Raw genomic sequence first — 17,464 nt, forward strand, 5'->3', positions numbered from 1 at the left:
CCGTGCGTCAAAGTGAGTTTGACAATGCTTTTTTCGATCGAAAATTTGTAATTTATTTTAGTTCTTGATTATAACACGCACCCCCAACTATTGGAATTAATTATATAGCAAAAACCTGCGTGTTATATTCGAGTAATTACTATATATATATATATATATGCATAAATATACACACACATGAAATGTTTGTGTCAATAATCAGTCCACCATTGATATGCACCCCAATGGACCCGTGCAACGTTCATGAAAGGCTTAACATTAATATAGGGCCACCATGAAAATAATATATTAAAATGAAAGCTATAATTCCAGTGCATTTATTTGGTCAAGGAAAATAAATCTAAAATCTTAAACACATCTCAGCCATCATCTTCATTCATATCGTTTGTCCCTTCTCTGGTTTGAAGTTGGTCTTTCTGTCATTTCTGTTTGAATTGACTGAATCTAGGAATGGTTAGCCAAAGTATAGGATGAAACATTTAACTTCATGCTTTTTTCCAATGTGTAGGCTATGCAAACAAAAGTCTGGAGTCGTCAAGCTACATTCCGATTGATGTGGAACAAACTAACAGTTTTTCACATCAAGCGTCATTTCACTTACATGGGACTACTTTGTGCTAGTAATGGAAAACAATAATACAGCAAATACAGAACATTCACAGAATTGGTTACCACAGCCAGCTGTCTAGATGCTGAATGCAATAACAGGACCCTTCCAGAATAGCTGATAGTTCCCCATAGCTGTTCTCTCTCCACGTAGGGAGGAGTCTCTCATTGTTGAGGGCCTGGAGTCTTGGCGTTCCTTCTCGAAGAACGTGATACAAACAGGGCCAGCGACTTTGGATCCTCAACCTGGTGCGCCTGTCCAATGTGATGCCGCGCACAATTTTCGTGGCTCTGAGCTCACGCAGAGCAGGCAGCTTTAGGCAAGAGAAAACCAGGCCTCTGCTGGGTGACACGTCTAAGAACTCCAAAGAAAGCGACTCCAGAGTGTAAGAAATACCGAGGTTCCTCAGCGGTACCAGTATGTGTAAGGTTAGAGATCTTAGGTTAGGGAGGGATGATGTTAGAGTCTGTAGTGTGGATGGAGTCACTCCTTTGAAGACCCAGAAGTACTTGAGCTCAAGGACTTTAAGCTGCTGAAACTGGGTGAGCAGAGACACTGACAAATCTGACCAGTCAAAGTGTAACCTCATCTTGGTGATACGGGGACAGCTCTGGGTGAGTTTGGTCATCAGCTCCTGGAAATTGGTCACCTGTGAAAATACATTAAGCTGGCTTGAGAAAATGGGACAAAGCTGCTTATACATACAGTAGGTTCAATAAATATTAACACAACTTTTTTTTCTTTTTGGCTCTAAACTTAATCAACAGGGATTTGAAATCAAATTGAACAAGATTATTTCAGTATTCATTCATCCATTCATCTTACAAACCACTCATCCTCGAAAGGGTAGTGGGGGTTGCTGGAGCCTAACCCAGCTGTCTTTGGGCGAAAGGCAGACTACACCCTAGACTGGTCGTCAGTCAATCGTAGGGGAGATTATTTCAGTACAGGCAATGGGGCCCGTCTTCGACGATCCCACCTGCTTGTGCGAGGTTGTTATTGCGCATGTTTTGGTAATCTATGATCGGAACCCTAGTAGTGTTCTATTGTTAGATTTCTGCACTCGTGGTGGACTGACAATAATGAACACCATGTTCAAGCACAAGGGTGTCCTTATGTGCACTTGGCATCAAGACACCCTAGGCCGCAGTTTGATAATCGACTTTGTGGTCGTGTCATCGGACCTGCGGCCGCATGTCTTGGACACTCGGGTAAGGGAGGGGTGGAGCTGTCAACCGATCACCACCTGGTGGTGACTTGGCTCCAATGGTGGGCGCAGATGCCCATGCCCAAACGTTTTGTGAGGGTCTGCTGGGAGCTCCTGGCGTAGTCCCCTGTCAGAAGGAGTTTCACCCCCACCTCCTACAGAGCTTCTCACGTCCGAGAACAGGCCGGCGACATTGCTTCCGAGTGGACCAGGTTCGGAGCTTCTATTCCTGAGGCGGCAGACCAGAGCTGCGGCCGCAAGGCTGTCGTGCCTGTTGTGGCGACAACCCCAAAACCCTCTGGTGGACACCGGCGGTAAGGGAAGCCGTCAGGCTGAAAAAGGAGTCCTTTCAGGCCTTTTTGGCCCACTGGACTCCGGAGGCAGCTGACGGGTACCTGGTGGCGAGGCAGCATGCGGCTCTGTTCGTCTCCAAGGGAAAAACCTGGGCATAGAAGGAGTTCGGTGAGACCATGAAGAATGACTTCTGGGTGGCTTTGAGGAAATTTTGGTCCACTCAAATTCAAATCATGCAAAAACTGTCTATCACGTCTTAATAAAATTTAAATATGTAAACTACAGTGCAATCACATTAGTAAAAGAATGGCTTCTGGCTTTTGAAATGTAAAGTCGAACTTGTTCATTCAGGCTGGCTTTACCATGAAGCCAGCTGGCAGCGTTCCCACACATGATGATGATTCAGTTAATATTTGAATAAAAATGTCCGGGAAGGCATCATGCGATCCGTGTGAACCCAAACACAGTCTGTTCATTTTTGAATAAGAGTGGCATCCTTTTCCAAGAAACTGCCTGCCTGTTCCGGCTGGGGCCAGGTGCGGGGCAGACCTCGCTCGCTGCCGGCATGCACCGCCGGATCGTGGGCCAATGTCACCGGCACGTGCCACCGGATAACCCGGCCGGCATGTGCCAACGGATGGCCAGACGACGCAGCCGGCATGTGCTGCCAGATGGCTAGCCGACACGGCCAGCATGTGCCGCCGGATGGCCGGCCGACGCAGCCGGCATGTGCCGCCGGATGGCCAGCCGACGCGGCCGGCATGCGCCGCCGGATGGCCGGCCGTTACGGCCGGCATGTGCCAACGGATGGCCGGCCGACGCGGCCGGTATGTGCCCCCGGATGGCCGCCTGACGCGGCCGGCATGCGCCGCCGGATGGCCAGCCGACGCGGCCGGCATCCGCCGCCGGATGGCTGGCCGATGCGGCTGGCATGCGCCGCCGGCCGGCGCCGTCGGCATGCGCAGCCGGATGACCGTCCGACGCAGCCGGCATGTGCCGCCGGATGGCCAGCCGACGCGGCCGGCATGCGCCGCCGGATGGCTGGCCGATGCGGCTGGCATGCGCCGCCGGCCGGCGCCGTCGGCATGCGCAGCCGGATGACCGTCCGACGTGGCCGGCATGTGCCCCCGGATGGCCGGCCGACACGACTGGCATGCGCTGCTGGATGGCTAGCCGACACGGCCGGCATGCGCCGCCGGATGGCCGGCCGACGCGGCCGGCATGCGCCGCCGGATGACCGGCCGACGTGGCCGGCATGTGCCCCCGGATGTCCGGCCGACACGACTGGCATGTGCTGCTGGATGGCTAGCCGACACGGCCGGCATGTGCCGCAGGATGGCCGGCCAACCGGCCGGGAAATTAGACTTCCACTTTGCTCCTCAGCCCACTGCCTGGACTTCAATTGAATCTCAACTTCCATCCCGGCTTCCCGCCATGCTTGCCGGCCAAACTGCTCTATTTTCGGATAAGGCTGTCCACTGTAACGTTGCCCGGGACTCTCATTTCTGATAAAAATTAGCCCGCACAGGGGCTCAGAAAGCTGTATTTTCAGATAAAATTGACAGACACCGCCCGGTGCCCGCCATCGTTTTACCCCAGTGCTGAGTTGTGTGACAAACCTCTGTCTTCCGCCATTTTCTCAGTGGCAAGCGGAAGACAGGGAAGTGGATTCCGCTTGCGAGTTTCAGCATGGATTTTGCATTTTTATGATTTTTTTCCCCAGAAAAAAATTCTGCAATGTAGTGAAGCCGCGAAGTGAAGATGGATCACAGTATACACAATATAAACCAAAGATGTTAAAGGAACGCCGCCTCGTGATGTAGCGGTTCACTCGCCTGACTTCGGTGCGGGCAGGCGCGGGCTCAATTCCCGCTGGTGGCGGTATGATTGGGAGTGTGGATGGTTGTTTGTCTCTCTGTCTGCCCTACGACTGACTGGCAACCAGTCTAGGGTGTAGTCTGCATTTTGCCCGGAGACAGCTGGGTTAGGCTCCAGCAACCCTCGCAACCCTTTCAAGTATGGAAGATGAAGAATGATTGAATGTTATAGTAGCAGGCACATGCACCCAAAGGAGCGTGAGAGAGAGCACATTCGAACAAAATTGTGAATCAGCTATTTTGTGGAGAACAAATACTTTTTGCCCTACTGCTTTATATCATATATAAATAAACTGGATTGGATTGGATAACTTCATTCATCCCGTATTCGGGAAATTTCACTGGTGGTTTATATTGCCCAAAACGTGCTTGACTGTTTCATTTTTTTGTTCTTGGCTGGCAAATAGTATTAACAAGTCTTTTTAGCAGACTGCGAGTGGCTATCTCTCTGCTGCTCTATATATATGATTGCTGTGGAGTCAATAAATAGTTACACAATCCATGTGAATAAATATCATGTTACCTGGTCCATCTTAGTGATGCTGTCCTGGTGGGAACTGGAGCTGGAATGAACCCTGAGGTCCAGCGGTTCAAGAAGCGTAAACGTCCAGTTGAGGTCTAACTGACTGAGGTCCCTGCAGTGAACATTATCCAAAAGATGGCTTAATAGGTCACGCCACTTGTTACAGTGATCACCCAAATCAAAGCTAGCCTTCAGTGTGAGAAGGCTGGCACGGCGTGAGATGAGATGGTGAGTGTAGTGGTGAACCCAGGATTTCCACCTCACAAACTCTCGATTGGAGACAAGCAGTCCCTCTTGCCCCAAGTGGAAGACTCCTCGACGTGAATAATCAGCAACACGCCAGAGCTTCCATGAACGAACAAGGCAACTCCAGCTCACACAAACTAGAGCACAACTACATTTATCCACCTCATTCAGGAAAGACAACACATGTAGCTGGCACTCCACAGGCAGGAAGTTGAAAGCGAAGTAGTCGTCCACAGCTTTCCGCCGGTTGCTTACAGGAACCAAGGGTCTTTTACGCGGTGACATGTCAATGGTGGCCAGTGGTGGATGTTAGAATCTCCACTGGGAGGCTTTGCTGTCAGGCTTTGCCATAAATCTTTCTCTTCATCTTAAAGATAGGTGAGAAAAGAAGAACATAAGTGACACGTTGAGAAACAGAAAACAATTTCTTTATTGGCCTGCTGAAAAAAAAGTGATTTACTGATAAGAAAGGGGTTATATAGTGCTGTGAAAAAGTATTTGCCCCCTTCCTGATTTCAGTGTATTTTGCAAATTTATCACAAACACAAATTTCAACCTAGAAAAACATACAAATAACTACAGGCTTCGCTGGCCGCAGTTAAGGCCAATGTTCATGACTGTACTCTAAGAAAAAGACAGGCCAAAGCACGATGGTGGCATGCGGTTGACCGAAATTGCAAGGCAATATGGCCAAAACTCATCCACAATCGCTACCATATTGAAAAGCCGGGCCCCCCTGTTTGTTTAGAACCAAAAGACAGTTGTTGTGCTATTAAAAAAAATTCTCTTTTGAAAAATGGGTTTGATGAGAAAGGAAAATTTCAGTTTCACGCATAGCACAGCAAACGTGTATACAATTACGTACAGGTACAGTAATACCTCAACATACGAGTGCCCCGACACACGAGCAATTTGAGATACGAGTAAAATTTCTACCAAATATTTATCTTGACATACTAGACAAATTTTGATATACAAGCATACAGTGGACGCGAGAGGCATAAGAACATCATGGGCACTGTCTTTCTGGTTGCAACTCCCTCGTGTAATGTCTCTATGAGCAGTGGGCGGAGCATTACAATGTTTCAGTGATTTTTTCCCCGTTAGTCAGAGCGAATGGCAGAGCTTTTTCGCTAATACGAGAGGAGTACAGTGGTACCTTGAGATACGAGCTTAATGCGTTCCGGGATTGAGCTCGTATGTCGATTTTTTGCACGGCAACGCGCTCGTAACGTAACATAAACAAATTTAAATGAACTTGGATTACGATGCAGACACACTCAAAAATAAGTTTAATCTAACCTTACACTAAACTTAATTGTAATTTTGTTTTACATTTTTATACCTTTCTTCTGGCTCTATTTGCCCCGCCCGCCTCCACCCTGACTTTCAGGTGCAACCTATCGAGGGTAGTTTGCTTTTGTATTCCTTTCAAAATATTCCGAAAAGGATGCACGCAAATATCCTCACAATAGGATAACGCACGACCACTTTCCAACGAGAAGTAGTATATACGCCATTCGCAATGACTAACGGAAAAAACATGTTAGCCTGCCTCGCAGACGGAACCAAACTTCCTCCGTATGTGATTTTAAAACTAGGACAGTACCTAAGGAGGCGATGCCAGCTGGCATTATTGTACGCGCCCAGGAAAAGGGCTGGATGGAAATGAAGCTTGTATTGGACTGGCTCAAGGTTGTGCGGTGCAGACGGCTTGGGGGACTCAGAAAAAGAGAAACATGCTGATTTTGGATGCATTTCGTTGACACTTGTCTGATCCAGTCAAAAAACAAGCGAAGGCGGTCTAGGGCGACTTGGTGATCATTCCGGGGGGAATGACAAGTCAGATGCAGGTGTTGTATGTTGTGGTCAACAAACCATTCAAAGACAATCTGGGAAAGAAATACACAGTGTGGCTCCTGTCTGGTAATCACGCGCTCATACCGACTGGAAAGATTCAGGTGCCTCCGGTACGTTTGCTCTATGAGTGAATCCTCCACGCATGGGATGCAGTTTCCTCAAAGAGCATCATCCACGGGTTTAAAAAATGTTGCATATCAAATGCCCTAGACGGCAGTAAAAGATGACGTGATATGGGAGTAGCCAGAGGATGGGAGTGAGGACATTGACACTGAGCACCGCGAAGACAATGTTTGTTAAGAGTAATGTTCTGACATGACAGATCTCATCGACTCTTAAGTTTAAATCCGTTTGCATTATATTATTGCAATGTATTTCGTATTCAGATTTGTTTCAAGACTCTTGAATATATTGTTAAAATTAGTTTTAGATGTACTGTAATTATTTTCTGAATAAACATTACATTTGGTGTTCAAAAAGTCTTTTTGCCGATTTGAGTCTTGAAAAAGAGGGGGTCGTCTTATATTCGGGCCAATACGGTATATCAAATATCCATCTAATTTGGGGTTGAGTAAAAAATACAAAGGCTGTAGTTTAATAACAGTACATAGAGATATCATCGTGCTGAGAAGATTCATATTATGCAAAATGCCTTGGGGATGTTATCAAGCAGTAAATTAAGCAACATAAATATTTATTTTAATGTAGTGTCAAATTAAAATACATTGTTGACTATTATAGTTTTCCACGTGTCTGTCTATACCTCAAATATGCACCTGATAAATTGGAGTCAAATAAGTTTAAAAAGTCGCTTTACACACAACATAAATCGGTTTTTTTTCACCGATTTGGAACCCTATTCTTATTCAGTACATAAATTACTGCAATCGTTATGAATAAAAATGCAGTTTACATAATTTTCCAACAATAAGGGTGCATATTGAAAATAAAACGACGTTTATGTTACCTTTTGGACGAACAGGCTCTGCACCCTCGATCCCCCGGTTTATAAAGCTAACATGCTATTAGCTAAGGCAAAGAAAGATGAAAGAAATGAGTTTCCGACGAAAGCCTTCGTTTTCCAGGTTATAAGAAAACTCAAACAGAGACGTCTCAACTTTGTGGGTAGCGTAGAAGTCCTAACACTTTACAAAAGTTGTGTTTTTTCTCTATTTTCCGCTTGGAGCCACTCGTGCCAGACAGCTGACTTCTGTGGTTACTGTGTGCGAAGGACTTCGCTGCCGTGACGTAGTCATCAGCGTCGTGTTGTACTGTGTCAATTGAAACCATAGAGGGCGCAACCCGCTTCTTATTGCATGGAAGTTCATTCATTCATTCATTTCTCATCTAATTTCATTTTCTGAACGGCTTTAGCCTCATTAGGGTCGTTGGGGGTGCTGGAGCCTATCCCAGCTGACTCCAGGCCAGAGGCGGGGGGTGGCCAGCCGATCGTAGGGCACAAGGAGACGGACAACCATGCACACTCACACCACACCTCGGGGCAATTTTAGTGTCCAATGTTTTTGGAATGTGGGGGGAAACCAGAGTATCTGGAAGAAACCCACACAGGCCCGGGGAGAACATGCAAATTCCACACAAGTGGACATGACCTGGATTTGAACCAGGACCCGAGCTGTCAGGCCGACGCGCTAACCACTCGCTCCACCAGGCCGCCTCATTCGTTTCCGAACCACTTTATCCTCACTAGGGCAGAGGGGGTTTCTTGAGCCTATCCCAGCTGACTTCAGGCCAGACACCCTGAAACCGGTGGGCAGCCGATCGCAAGGCATGAGGAGACAGACAACCATTCACTCTCCCACTCATACCTCAGGGTAATTTAGAGTGACCAACCAGCCCACCATGCATTTTTTGGAAATGTGGGAGGAAAGTGGAAATAAAACCTACACAAGCCCAGGGAGAACATGCCAACCCCAAACAGGAGGACTGACCTGGGTTCAAACCCAGGACCCCAGAACTGCGAAGCCAATGCGCTAACTACTTACCTAACGGGCCGCTGAGTCATTTTATCGAATACTGAAAATTGTCATTGCAAAACACCCAGTGAAGGATTCTTTTCCTCTAGTTTGCTTTGTTGGTTCTAACTGAAGTATCAGTGAGCGATGAGCTACTCAGTATGGGTTGCGTGGGTTTTATCTAGGTACTCCGGAGGCGGGGGACACCCTCTATCGGTGGCCATCCGATTGCATGGCACAGACGAACAACCATTCACTCTCACACTCATACATAGGGGCAATTTAGAGTGTTCAATCAGCCTACCATACATGGATTTTCTCCAGGTACTTCAGTTTCTTCCCACAACCCCAAATACATGCATGGCAAATTGTTTGAACAGTGTTTTGTGTCCTGCTTTCGATCCCAGGTCCGGATCTTCATGTGTGGAATTTGCTTTTTTTCCCCGGGCTTTCGTGGATTTTCTACGGGTCCAGTTTCTTCCTCGCAATTGGCTGGCCACCAAACGTGACTAATGTGAGGATAAGCGGAATGGAAAATGAAAGCATTAATATGCATAGTATTCTATAATTATGAATAGATTTATAAATCAACTAAATATTAATAAAACTACATTAATGAAATTCATTTATTTTCTATATCGCTTATCCTCACAAGGGTCGCAGGGTGTGCTGGAACCTATCACAGCCATTGGGCACCGGGTGGCCAGCCAATCACGGGTAAGAAACTGGAGTACCTGGAGAAAACCCACGCAATCCTAGGAGGAAAATGTTAATTCCACACATGAAGGTCCGGACCTGGGATCGAAAGCCTCAATCTCAGAAAATAAAATGCAGTAATACCTCGACATACGAGTGCCCCGACATATGAGCAATTTGAGATACGAGTAAAATTTCGAGCAAATATTTATCTTGAGATACGAGACAAATTTTGATATACGAGCATACAGCGGACGCGAGAGGCTGCTCATGAGAACATTATGGGCACTGTCTCTCTCCCCGCAACTCCCTCGCATGAATGTCTCTACGAGCACTGGGCGGAGCGTTGCATTTTTTCAGTGTTTTTCCCTCTGTTAGTTAGTGCAGAATGACGGAGCGATCGCTAATACGAGAGAAGTATATATACTACTTCTCGTTGGCAAATGGTCGTGTGTTATCCTTTTGTGGGGACATTTGTGTGCATCATTTTGGGAACATTTTGAAGGCAAGACAAAAGCAAACAACCCTCGATAGGTTCCTTTTAGCTGCAGCTGAAAGTCTAGGGTGGAGGCCGGGCAAATAGAGCCAACCCGGGAGAAGAAAGGTTATATAAATGTAAAACAAAATTTGAATTAAGTTTAGTGTAAGGTTAGATTACATTTATTTTTGAGTGTGTCTGTATCGTAATCCAAGTTCATTTAAATGTGTTTATGTTATGTTACAAGCGCGTTGCCATGCAAAAGGTCTCGCCCTCTCTATGTCCCTCTCTCTCTCCCCTCCGCAAAATCCGTCTAATTTTAGTACTATTAAACATTATAACCACTAGTTATTTGTTACTTTGTTAATCGATGGCGAATTAGAACAAATAAAAATGTTTTTCCAATCCAATATCCTGTTTTTTTTTCAGAGGGCTGGAACGAATTAATTTGTTTTTAGTTTATTTCTATGGGAAACGTTCATTTGAGATACGAGTAAATGGACATACGAGCTCAGTCCCGAAACGCCTCAAGCTCGTATCTCGAGGTACCACTGTGTTAAGAATTTTTAGTGTGTCGTTAATGTTGTAAACATGTATAAAGCGTGAACATCTACTGGTTGCCTCAAACAGTTGAAAATATCTATGAAATCTGTGCACATTTCTACCAAGTCACGATACCAAGGCAATAGACATCTAATTTGACTGGAAGTGAATGCTAATGTTTTAGCATGTGCATGGTTGTCCGTCTCCTTGTGCCCTGTGATTGGCTGGCCACCAATTCAGGGTGTCCCCCGCCTCTGGCCGGTGGTCAGCTGAGATAGGCTCCAGCACCCCCCGCGACCATAATGAGGATAAAGCGGTTCAGAAAATGAATGAATAATTAATTATAACTCGTTCATTGAAAGGGTTAATGTCTTTTGTAACTTATTCTAATACGTATATTTCTGTTCATACCTTCAAGGATCACAATAATTCATACCTGTCAACCTCTGCCGAAAACTGCCAGTTATCGGCAGAGGTTGACAGGTATGCAATATGATATTTTAACACAGAACTTCATGGTTACTTTGACGACCTTGATGTCCAAAATAACTCAATTTAAATCCCAGAATTCCTTGTCATGTCGTGCAGTGCTCAATTTATTACATGCTTAATGATTGAAATGAATGATGAAAGGCTTGTTAAGGTCCACACGCAGACAACCCATTCCACCAGGCTGCGCCCGAGCCAACCAATCAGACCACGCGATTAGTGTACGTGAGTCACGTGACCACAACGTCCACGCCCTTCCATTTTGGCTGTAAATCTGCACGCCTGGCGAGTCTTCTTCGTTATCACGCACAGCTTCTTGGTGCGCTTTAACCTGCCCGTCTGCGAACTAAAGATCACATTCTTTGTCGCAATTACAGCGTTAAAATAGATTAAAAATCTTCTGCTTAACACGTTATTGAAATTGTTCGAGTTTTCAGTTTAAAACGCTAAAATGAAAACCAAATTTATCAACGGGGTTTCGGCATCCCCCTCCATGGCGCTTGGTTTACTAGTGAGCGAGACCGCCTTGCAGGTTCAGCCTGATGGACCGGAGGACTGCAAGGAGCTGGTTCGCCCTGAGTTTCCTGACCAGGACACGCGGTTAAATGCTTATCTTTGGTGTAAGGAGTTTCTCAATGGAGCATGGAAAACCCTGGCAGAGGACGACTTTGATATCACCATTATAAGGTACGTCGTGTTTTTTATCGTTTGGTTCTAAAATGTTGCTCAAACAAACACACATCCAACGCATTGTGCCCATTGAAGGGAGTAAGAGGAATTTAACAACTACCATTGCATTGTCAATCAATTGTTGCTATTGTGAATACCCTAAAAAAATATGAAACTGTTCATCGTAGTATTATTTTTGCTTAAGATAGGACTGCACTCCGTATAAATGTATATAGTTTTTTTACAGTATTAAGAATAATTTGAAATAATGCTTGGGCTGTTTTGTCTCTCATTTTTCATTTTCTAAACCACTTTATCCTCACTAGGGTCGCGGGGGTTGCTGGAGCCTATCCTAGCTGACTTCAGGCCAGAGGCGGGGGACACCCTGAATTGGTGGCCAGCCAATCTTAGGGCACAAGGAGACAAACAACCATTCACGCTCACACTCGTACCTAGTGGCAATTTAGAGTGTCCAATCAGCCTACCATGCATGTCTTTGGAATGTGGGAGGAAACCGAAGGACCCGGAGAAAACCCACGCAGGCCCGGGAAGAACATGCAATCTCCACACAGGTGGACCGACCTGGTTTTGAACCCAGGACTCCCACTGTGAGGCCGATGTGCTAACCACTCATCCGCCGGGCTGCCTGTTTTGTGTTTAAAGTACAGTTATATCTCTACTTACGGATGTCTCTAGGTGTAAAATTTCCAGGTAAAAAACGAAACATTTTTAAATGCAAATTAATGCCTCGAGATAAGAAAAATATCCAAGTTACGAAAACCCCCAAAAAGTACATGCATTCTTTATCTGTTATTTTATTTAGAAAATATTGTCGCGGATGGATTGATTCTCACTTTAGAAGCTCACTCCACCATATACTGGGCTCTCATTGGCTCTCTCTCAACAACCCTCCATTTTCTTTGACCCATTTCCAGTTTATAACACAACCTTGTTATAAAATCACTATTGTACTTAGAAATGCGCCACCTGATAGTGTAGAGGTTCACTCGCCTGACTTTGGTGCGGGCAGGCGCAGACTCGATTCTCACTGATGGTGGTATGATTGTCAGTGCGATTGGTCCTCTGTCTCTCTCTGTGCCCTACGGCTGAATGGCGACCAGTCTAGAGTGTAGTCTGACTTTCGCCCGAATTTGACTGGGATAGGCTCCAACAACAACCCTCACAACTTTTGCGAGGATGCGCGGTATGGAACATGAATGAATGAACTTAGAAATGAAGAAAAATGTAGCTAAGCAATGTACCTGTCTCTAATGGAGAGTTGTCACTGATTCCTTTCAGGAAAGTATTTCATTAATCATTCAGATTTTTTTTTGCAATTGTGTGTTTTCCAGAGGTGGGCTGAGTAACAAGCTTTTCCTGTGCAGCCTCCCAGACAGTGTTGATACTGTGGGGGATGAGCCAAGAAACATTCTTTTGCGCCTCTATGGGGCCATCCTGCAGGTGGGAGTCTTCACTATTATTTTGTAATTTCTCTTAACAGCTTGTCTGCCTTAACAACTGCACACAATCGAAAGTGAGTTTCTTGTGTTTCTATTCTGGTTACACAGTGAATTCTTTTTTTCGCTGGTTTTGTTTTCAAGGGTAGCAGTCACACAGGCAAAAAATAATACGTAGTTTTTTTTTGTTAACTTAATTGACTTAGACCTTGCCTTGTCTGATTTTAGGACTGATACAACTCTTGTCTATGCCCAAACCATATTCTGTTGTTTCGACCAGACAAGAAACAAACCTAAAAAGGTATTACTATTGCTACTGGATGGGACACAGAGAGAGGACAGGTGGATGGGCTTTGTGGGATTGGATTGGATAACTTTGGATAACTTTATTCATCCCGTATTCGGGAAATTTCATTGTGACAGTAGCAAGAAAAGGCATAGTAGTTATAAGTTAGACAGTACAGTCAAAGGCTGCAGAACAACAAAACAAAAGCAAAAAGCACAAGGTACTAAGCAAATGGTGCGTGTGATTGTGTGGATGATGATATGCTGAGTTTATACCTTCAATTTACGCGCGGGGATGCTTTCACCCCTGCCGTGTCTGTGTTTATGCACGTGTTAGGTGTTGTTGTACATAGTTACGTACCCCCAAGGCTGTACATGCATGTGTTCTTTGCCATAGGCTTCCCAAAGGAGCATGCCTTGGGCACTCTTGTTCCCAGTTGAACCCACCAAAAAACACGGTACAGTATGGGAACTCTGAAATCTCAGACTAATACAATGGCATTTTATACTCTAAAGCACAAACCTGACTGCCAACACTAATAAGGGTGGCAAGAAAACTAAGGCTACATTCCGACTGCAGTTTGAAATGAGCCAATTTGAATCATTTACTCTTTTTCTGACTTGTGTGATTCTTTTGATAATTAACAAATTTTCCAAGTTACATGGAAGCAGGTATTGTAAAATGGGGCATTTTGATAAGGTTTTAAGTCTCAGAAGGATTAGAGGGGTTTTTGACTGCTGTCCAAATTGGAATTCTGTGACAATAACTACAATTTGGATTACTCAGCAATAGCGTAAAACAAAAGGAGGCTGGTCTAACTACAATTGCAAACAAAGAAAAATAATAGGACTTAAAACTTAAAAGTAATAATGATTTGTAGGCATACACCATTTTATTTTTTTTAATTAATTTTTTGGGGGACAGCCACAGGTGTTTTCTATTACATCATTGCATAATTCTTTCCACGCTAGATGCTGGTAAGGTATTATTGGAGTCACAGCTGCCCTACGGCAGTCTGGCAGAAGGTACCCAATTTGCACCATCGGCCCTTCTGGCTACGATCAACAACTCATTGTCGCACTACTTTCACACAGGGAAGTCAGATAAAGTATCTTGCCCAAGTATACAATAACAATGGCCAGTCAAAATAACCGGGAGCTGGATTTGAATGCTTGATCCTTGAATCAATGGATGAGCCGCTTAACCACCTGTGCCACAGTTTCCCTCAAAGCTAGATTTAAAGAAGCCAAAGACTCCAAAGTCAACAGGGCCATATTTCATGTCCATTTTACAAAAAAGCAGAACATGCTTATGCTTTTGTGCATACTTTTCACTTGTATTCAACACATGGTGGACTGTGAACCTCTTTTCATGCTTGACACTTTTTCAACTGTAATGGATGAAAGCAGTCTGAACGAGCACACAGTGATTGGATATAACAAAGAATTGGATTTGTACATTAAGACCTGCGATCTGAACGTAGCCTGTGTGTTAAAACCCTCTCCTGTCTGTTTCCTTCCTCTGAAGTATCCAAGTGATTTTCGTGAAGCAGTCACTTGGAACAACATTTGGGATTAGTCTTGGAACAACTTTTGAAACACATATAAAGATACAAAGACCCATGATGCATCATTCCCATTCACACGGTAAAATAAATATGTTTAGATTTGGAGATTAACACCAAAATGCATACATAGTATACCAAAAAACACTTAAAATTATAATGTTACAACATGGTTAGTAGGCTGGTTGAACACTCAAAATTTACCCTAGTTATGAGTTTGAGTGTGAATGTTTGCCCGTCTCCTTGTGCCCTGAGATTTGCTGGCCATCGATTCAGGGTCCAGTACACCAGCAGCCCTTAGCCGTTCGATAAATGAATGAATTTTCCGTAGCAAGTATAACCTTTGTTGGCAATGGATTTTTTTTCTTCAAAATTTGCTTTAGGTCTTTACCAGAGATGCACACACTAGCTGTTGTTTTGGGCCATTCCTCCAAGCAGACCTAGAATGTTGTTTTAATCTGTTACTGAGGAGCACAGACTTTCAAGTCTCTTCACAGATTTTCTATGGGGTTGAGTGGGAGACTGGCTTGTCCACTCCCCTGTTGCTCGGGTGTTGTGTTTAGGTTTAGGATAATGCTGGAAGACACTGCCAGGTTTCATTTTTAACGCTCTCACTGATGGAAGGAGGTTTTGGCCTTAAACTCTCATGATATATCTCAACATTAATTATTTCCTTGGCACTGATGAATTTTCTTGTCCCATTTGGAGATGAACAGCTCCAACGCATGTTGTTTCCACCCCTAATGCTTCACTGTAGCTATGGTGTTTTTCAGATGCAACTCGGCATTCTTCCTTCTCGAAACACGAGTTGAGTTTGTAAATCTTCTATTTAGCTTTGTACTGACCACATGAAATTCTGTGGATCATTCACATTAGGACAGAACGAAATTGAGTGAACTGACACTGCAATTTTTGTTGTTGTGGGGTGGGGGTGGTATGTTAAATTGCGGTATTAAAAAAATTTCACCAGATGACTTGAATAGCTTTATTTTGGAAGATTTTTGTCGACTCACCCCATTGTATTCATATAATACAGTTTAGGTGTGTAAGATATGGAACAAAAAATTGTGTTACACATTTTTACAATCATCCTCACGATCTTTGATTTATTTATTTTTTCTTTTTTTGCATTCAGTCTTTCCCAACCATTGTGGGTGATGATCTAATGAGGCGGGCAATGATCTCCCAAAAAGTCCTACATTGTAATTGTACAAGAGTAGTAGTATTAAAAGTATATAAAGTTTTAATATTACAAGATTAAAATTGTAATATTATAAATTAATAATATAAAATCATACATTGTAATATTACAAGATTAAAATTGTAATAATAATAATAATAATAATAATAATAATAATAATAATAATAATAATAATAATAATAATAATAATAATAATAATAATAATCGGACATAGGCCCTGTCGTCATTATCAACAACACAAAAAGCCTACTTGTCATCACACCCAGAAACTGCGTGTGACGAAATTGGTGGTGCTTCTCCATAAGCTGCGTTTACTCGGCAAAAGACCTAAATAAGTGCACGTTACGGAATCTTGTAATTTGGCATTCTGCTGTTATGGATACAGGTCGCTTACCTCTCACTGTCTTTCACTTACCTTACCTTCAGTCAGCTAGTAGGAGGCAGATCACCACCCAAACATCTTTTCATATTACCGCAGAAGGGAATGTGTGTTATGTTACCGCAAGTTTAGATTTCTGATGGATGTGGGGAAAAAACTGTCCTTAAGCAACCAACCAACGCCACTGCAACAATTGCACTAAAATGGGGTAAAATGCCAAGTCGATGCCAAAATTATCACGATCATAATTTTTACACCTATACATATTACCTAGTTTGACTAGCACCTCATGGGGTACTTTGTTAGATTGGACTTAACTAAACCACAACCCGTAGTCAATTTCTTTTTAAAATAGTCAGTTACCAGAAGTGATAACATCAGGATGCTTCTGTGTCTGGGAGCTTTCTTTCTCTCTCTCTCACTTCTGCTATGTATTGTGATGCTGGCTCTGGTTTGAACTTGGATGGTATAATTTCCCTGGAATCATGATCTTTGGTACTTAATTCTTACTCTGACTCACTATGAATATCGTAATTCGACTCATCGTACGATGAAGACGAGTCTCGACTACCGTTTTCCATTGTCAATATGACCACTGCCGGAGTCCCAACTATTGTCACATACATTATTTTAATTGCAACAATTACAAGAGTTGACGTTCTGTGTGGGCCTTGACAATGTTTGAATACTTTCTGACAGGTTTGTACCATTTGGTTAGGGTCTAAAATCTCATGACAGTGGGACTTTATACTTAATTTTACATGCCTTGAAAGCAATCCAACATTGTGCATTTAAATGCAAAATTATGGAATGCAAAAAATATTAAAACGGCAACAATTTTTTGAAGTAAACTGTCAAACCACAGAGGAAAATTTTCAACTGAATTAACCCTGACATATTTATCAGGTATGACTGTCCTTTAAAACAATGTTATAAATTGGAGCGTTTAAGTTTAGTTCGAAACAATTAATGTATGACAATGTTCATTTTTACTATAAAGACCAGGGTCAAAGAATAAATGTCAATATACACAGGCTTTTCCTGCCAGGCTCAAATACCTTTGGTGACAAAATTGGAGCTGGAGCAATACTGGTAGACTACTACGAAGTCGATGG

The 17,464-nt window shown here is 43.7% G+C and overlaps 2 protein-coding genes across 4 annotated transcripts in view; one reads left to right on the forward strand and one right to left on the reverse strand.

Annotated features, from left to right (window-relative positions):
- Window positions 1-301: 301 nt before the first annotated feature.
- LOC144071726 (uncharacterized) lies at window positions 302-7,878 on the reverse strand. Its single transcript, XM_077597068.1, has 3 exons — window positions 7,582-7,878; window positions 4,509-5,121; window positions 302-1,256 (listed from the first exon to the last, which is right to left on the reverse strand). Exons 2-3 carry the CDS (start codon window positions 5,037-5,039, stop codon window positions 669-671), a joined length of 1,119 nt encoding a protein of 372 aa, XP_077453194.1. The 5' UTR covers window positions 5,040-5,121; window positions 7,582-7,878; the 3' UTR covers window positions 302-668.
- Window positions 7,879-11,073: 3,195 nt separating this feature from the next.
- The window catches only part of chka (choline kinase alpha), a 41,037-nt gene continuing 34,646 nt past the window's right edge, over window positions 11,074-17,464 (forward strand). For all 3 annotated transcript variants that reach the window (XM_077595964.1, XM_077595966.1, XM_077595965.1), the window contains exons 1-2: window positions 11,074-11,480; window positions 12,815-12,923. In XM_077595964.1, the coding sequence (XP_077452090.1) occupies window positions 11,245-11,480; window positions 12,815-12,923 (345 nt within the window). In that variant the 5' untranslated portion in view covers window positions 11,074-11,244. The remainder of the gene's footprint in view (window positions 11,481-12,814; window positions 12,924-17,464) is intronic.

The sequence above is a fragment of the Stigmatopora argus genome, chromosome 3, assembly GCF_051989625.1.
Source record: "Stigmatopora argus isolate UIUO_Sarg chromosome 3, RoL_Sarg_1.0, whole genome shotgun sequence".
NCBI lineage: Eukaryota > Metazoa > Chordata > Actinopteri > Syngnathiformes > Syngnathidae > Stigmatopora > Stigmatopora argus.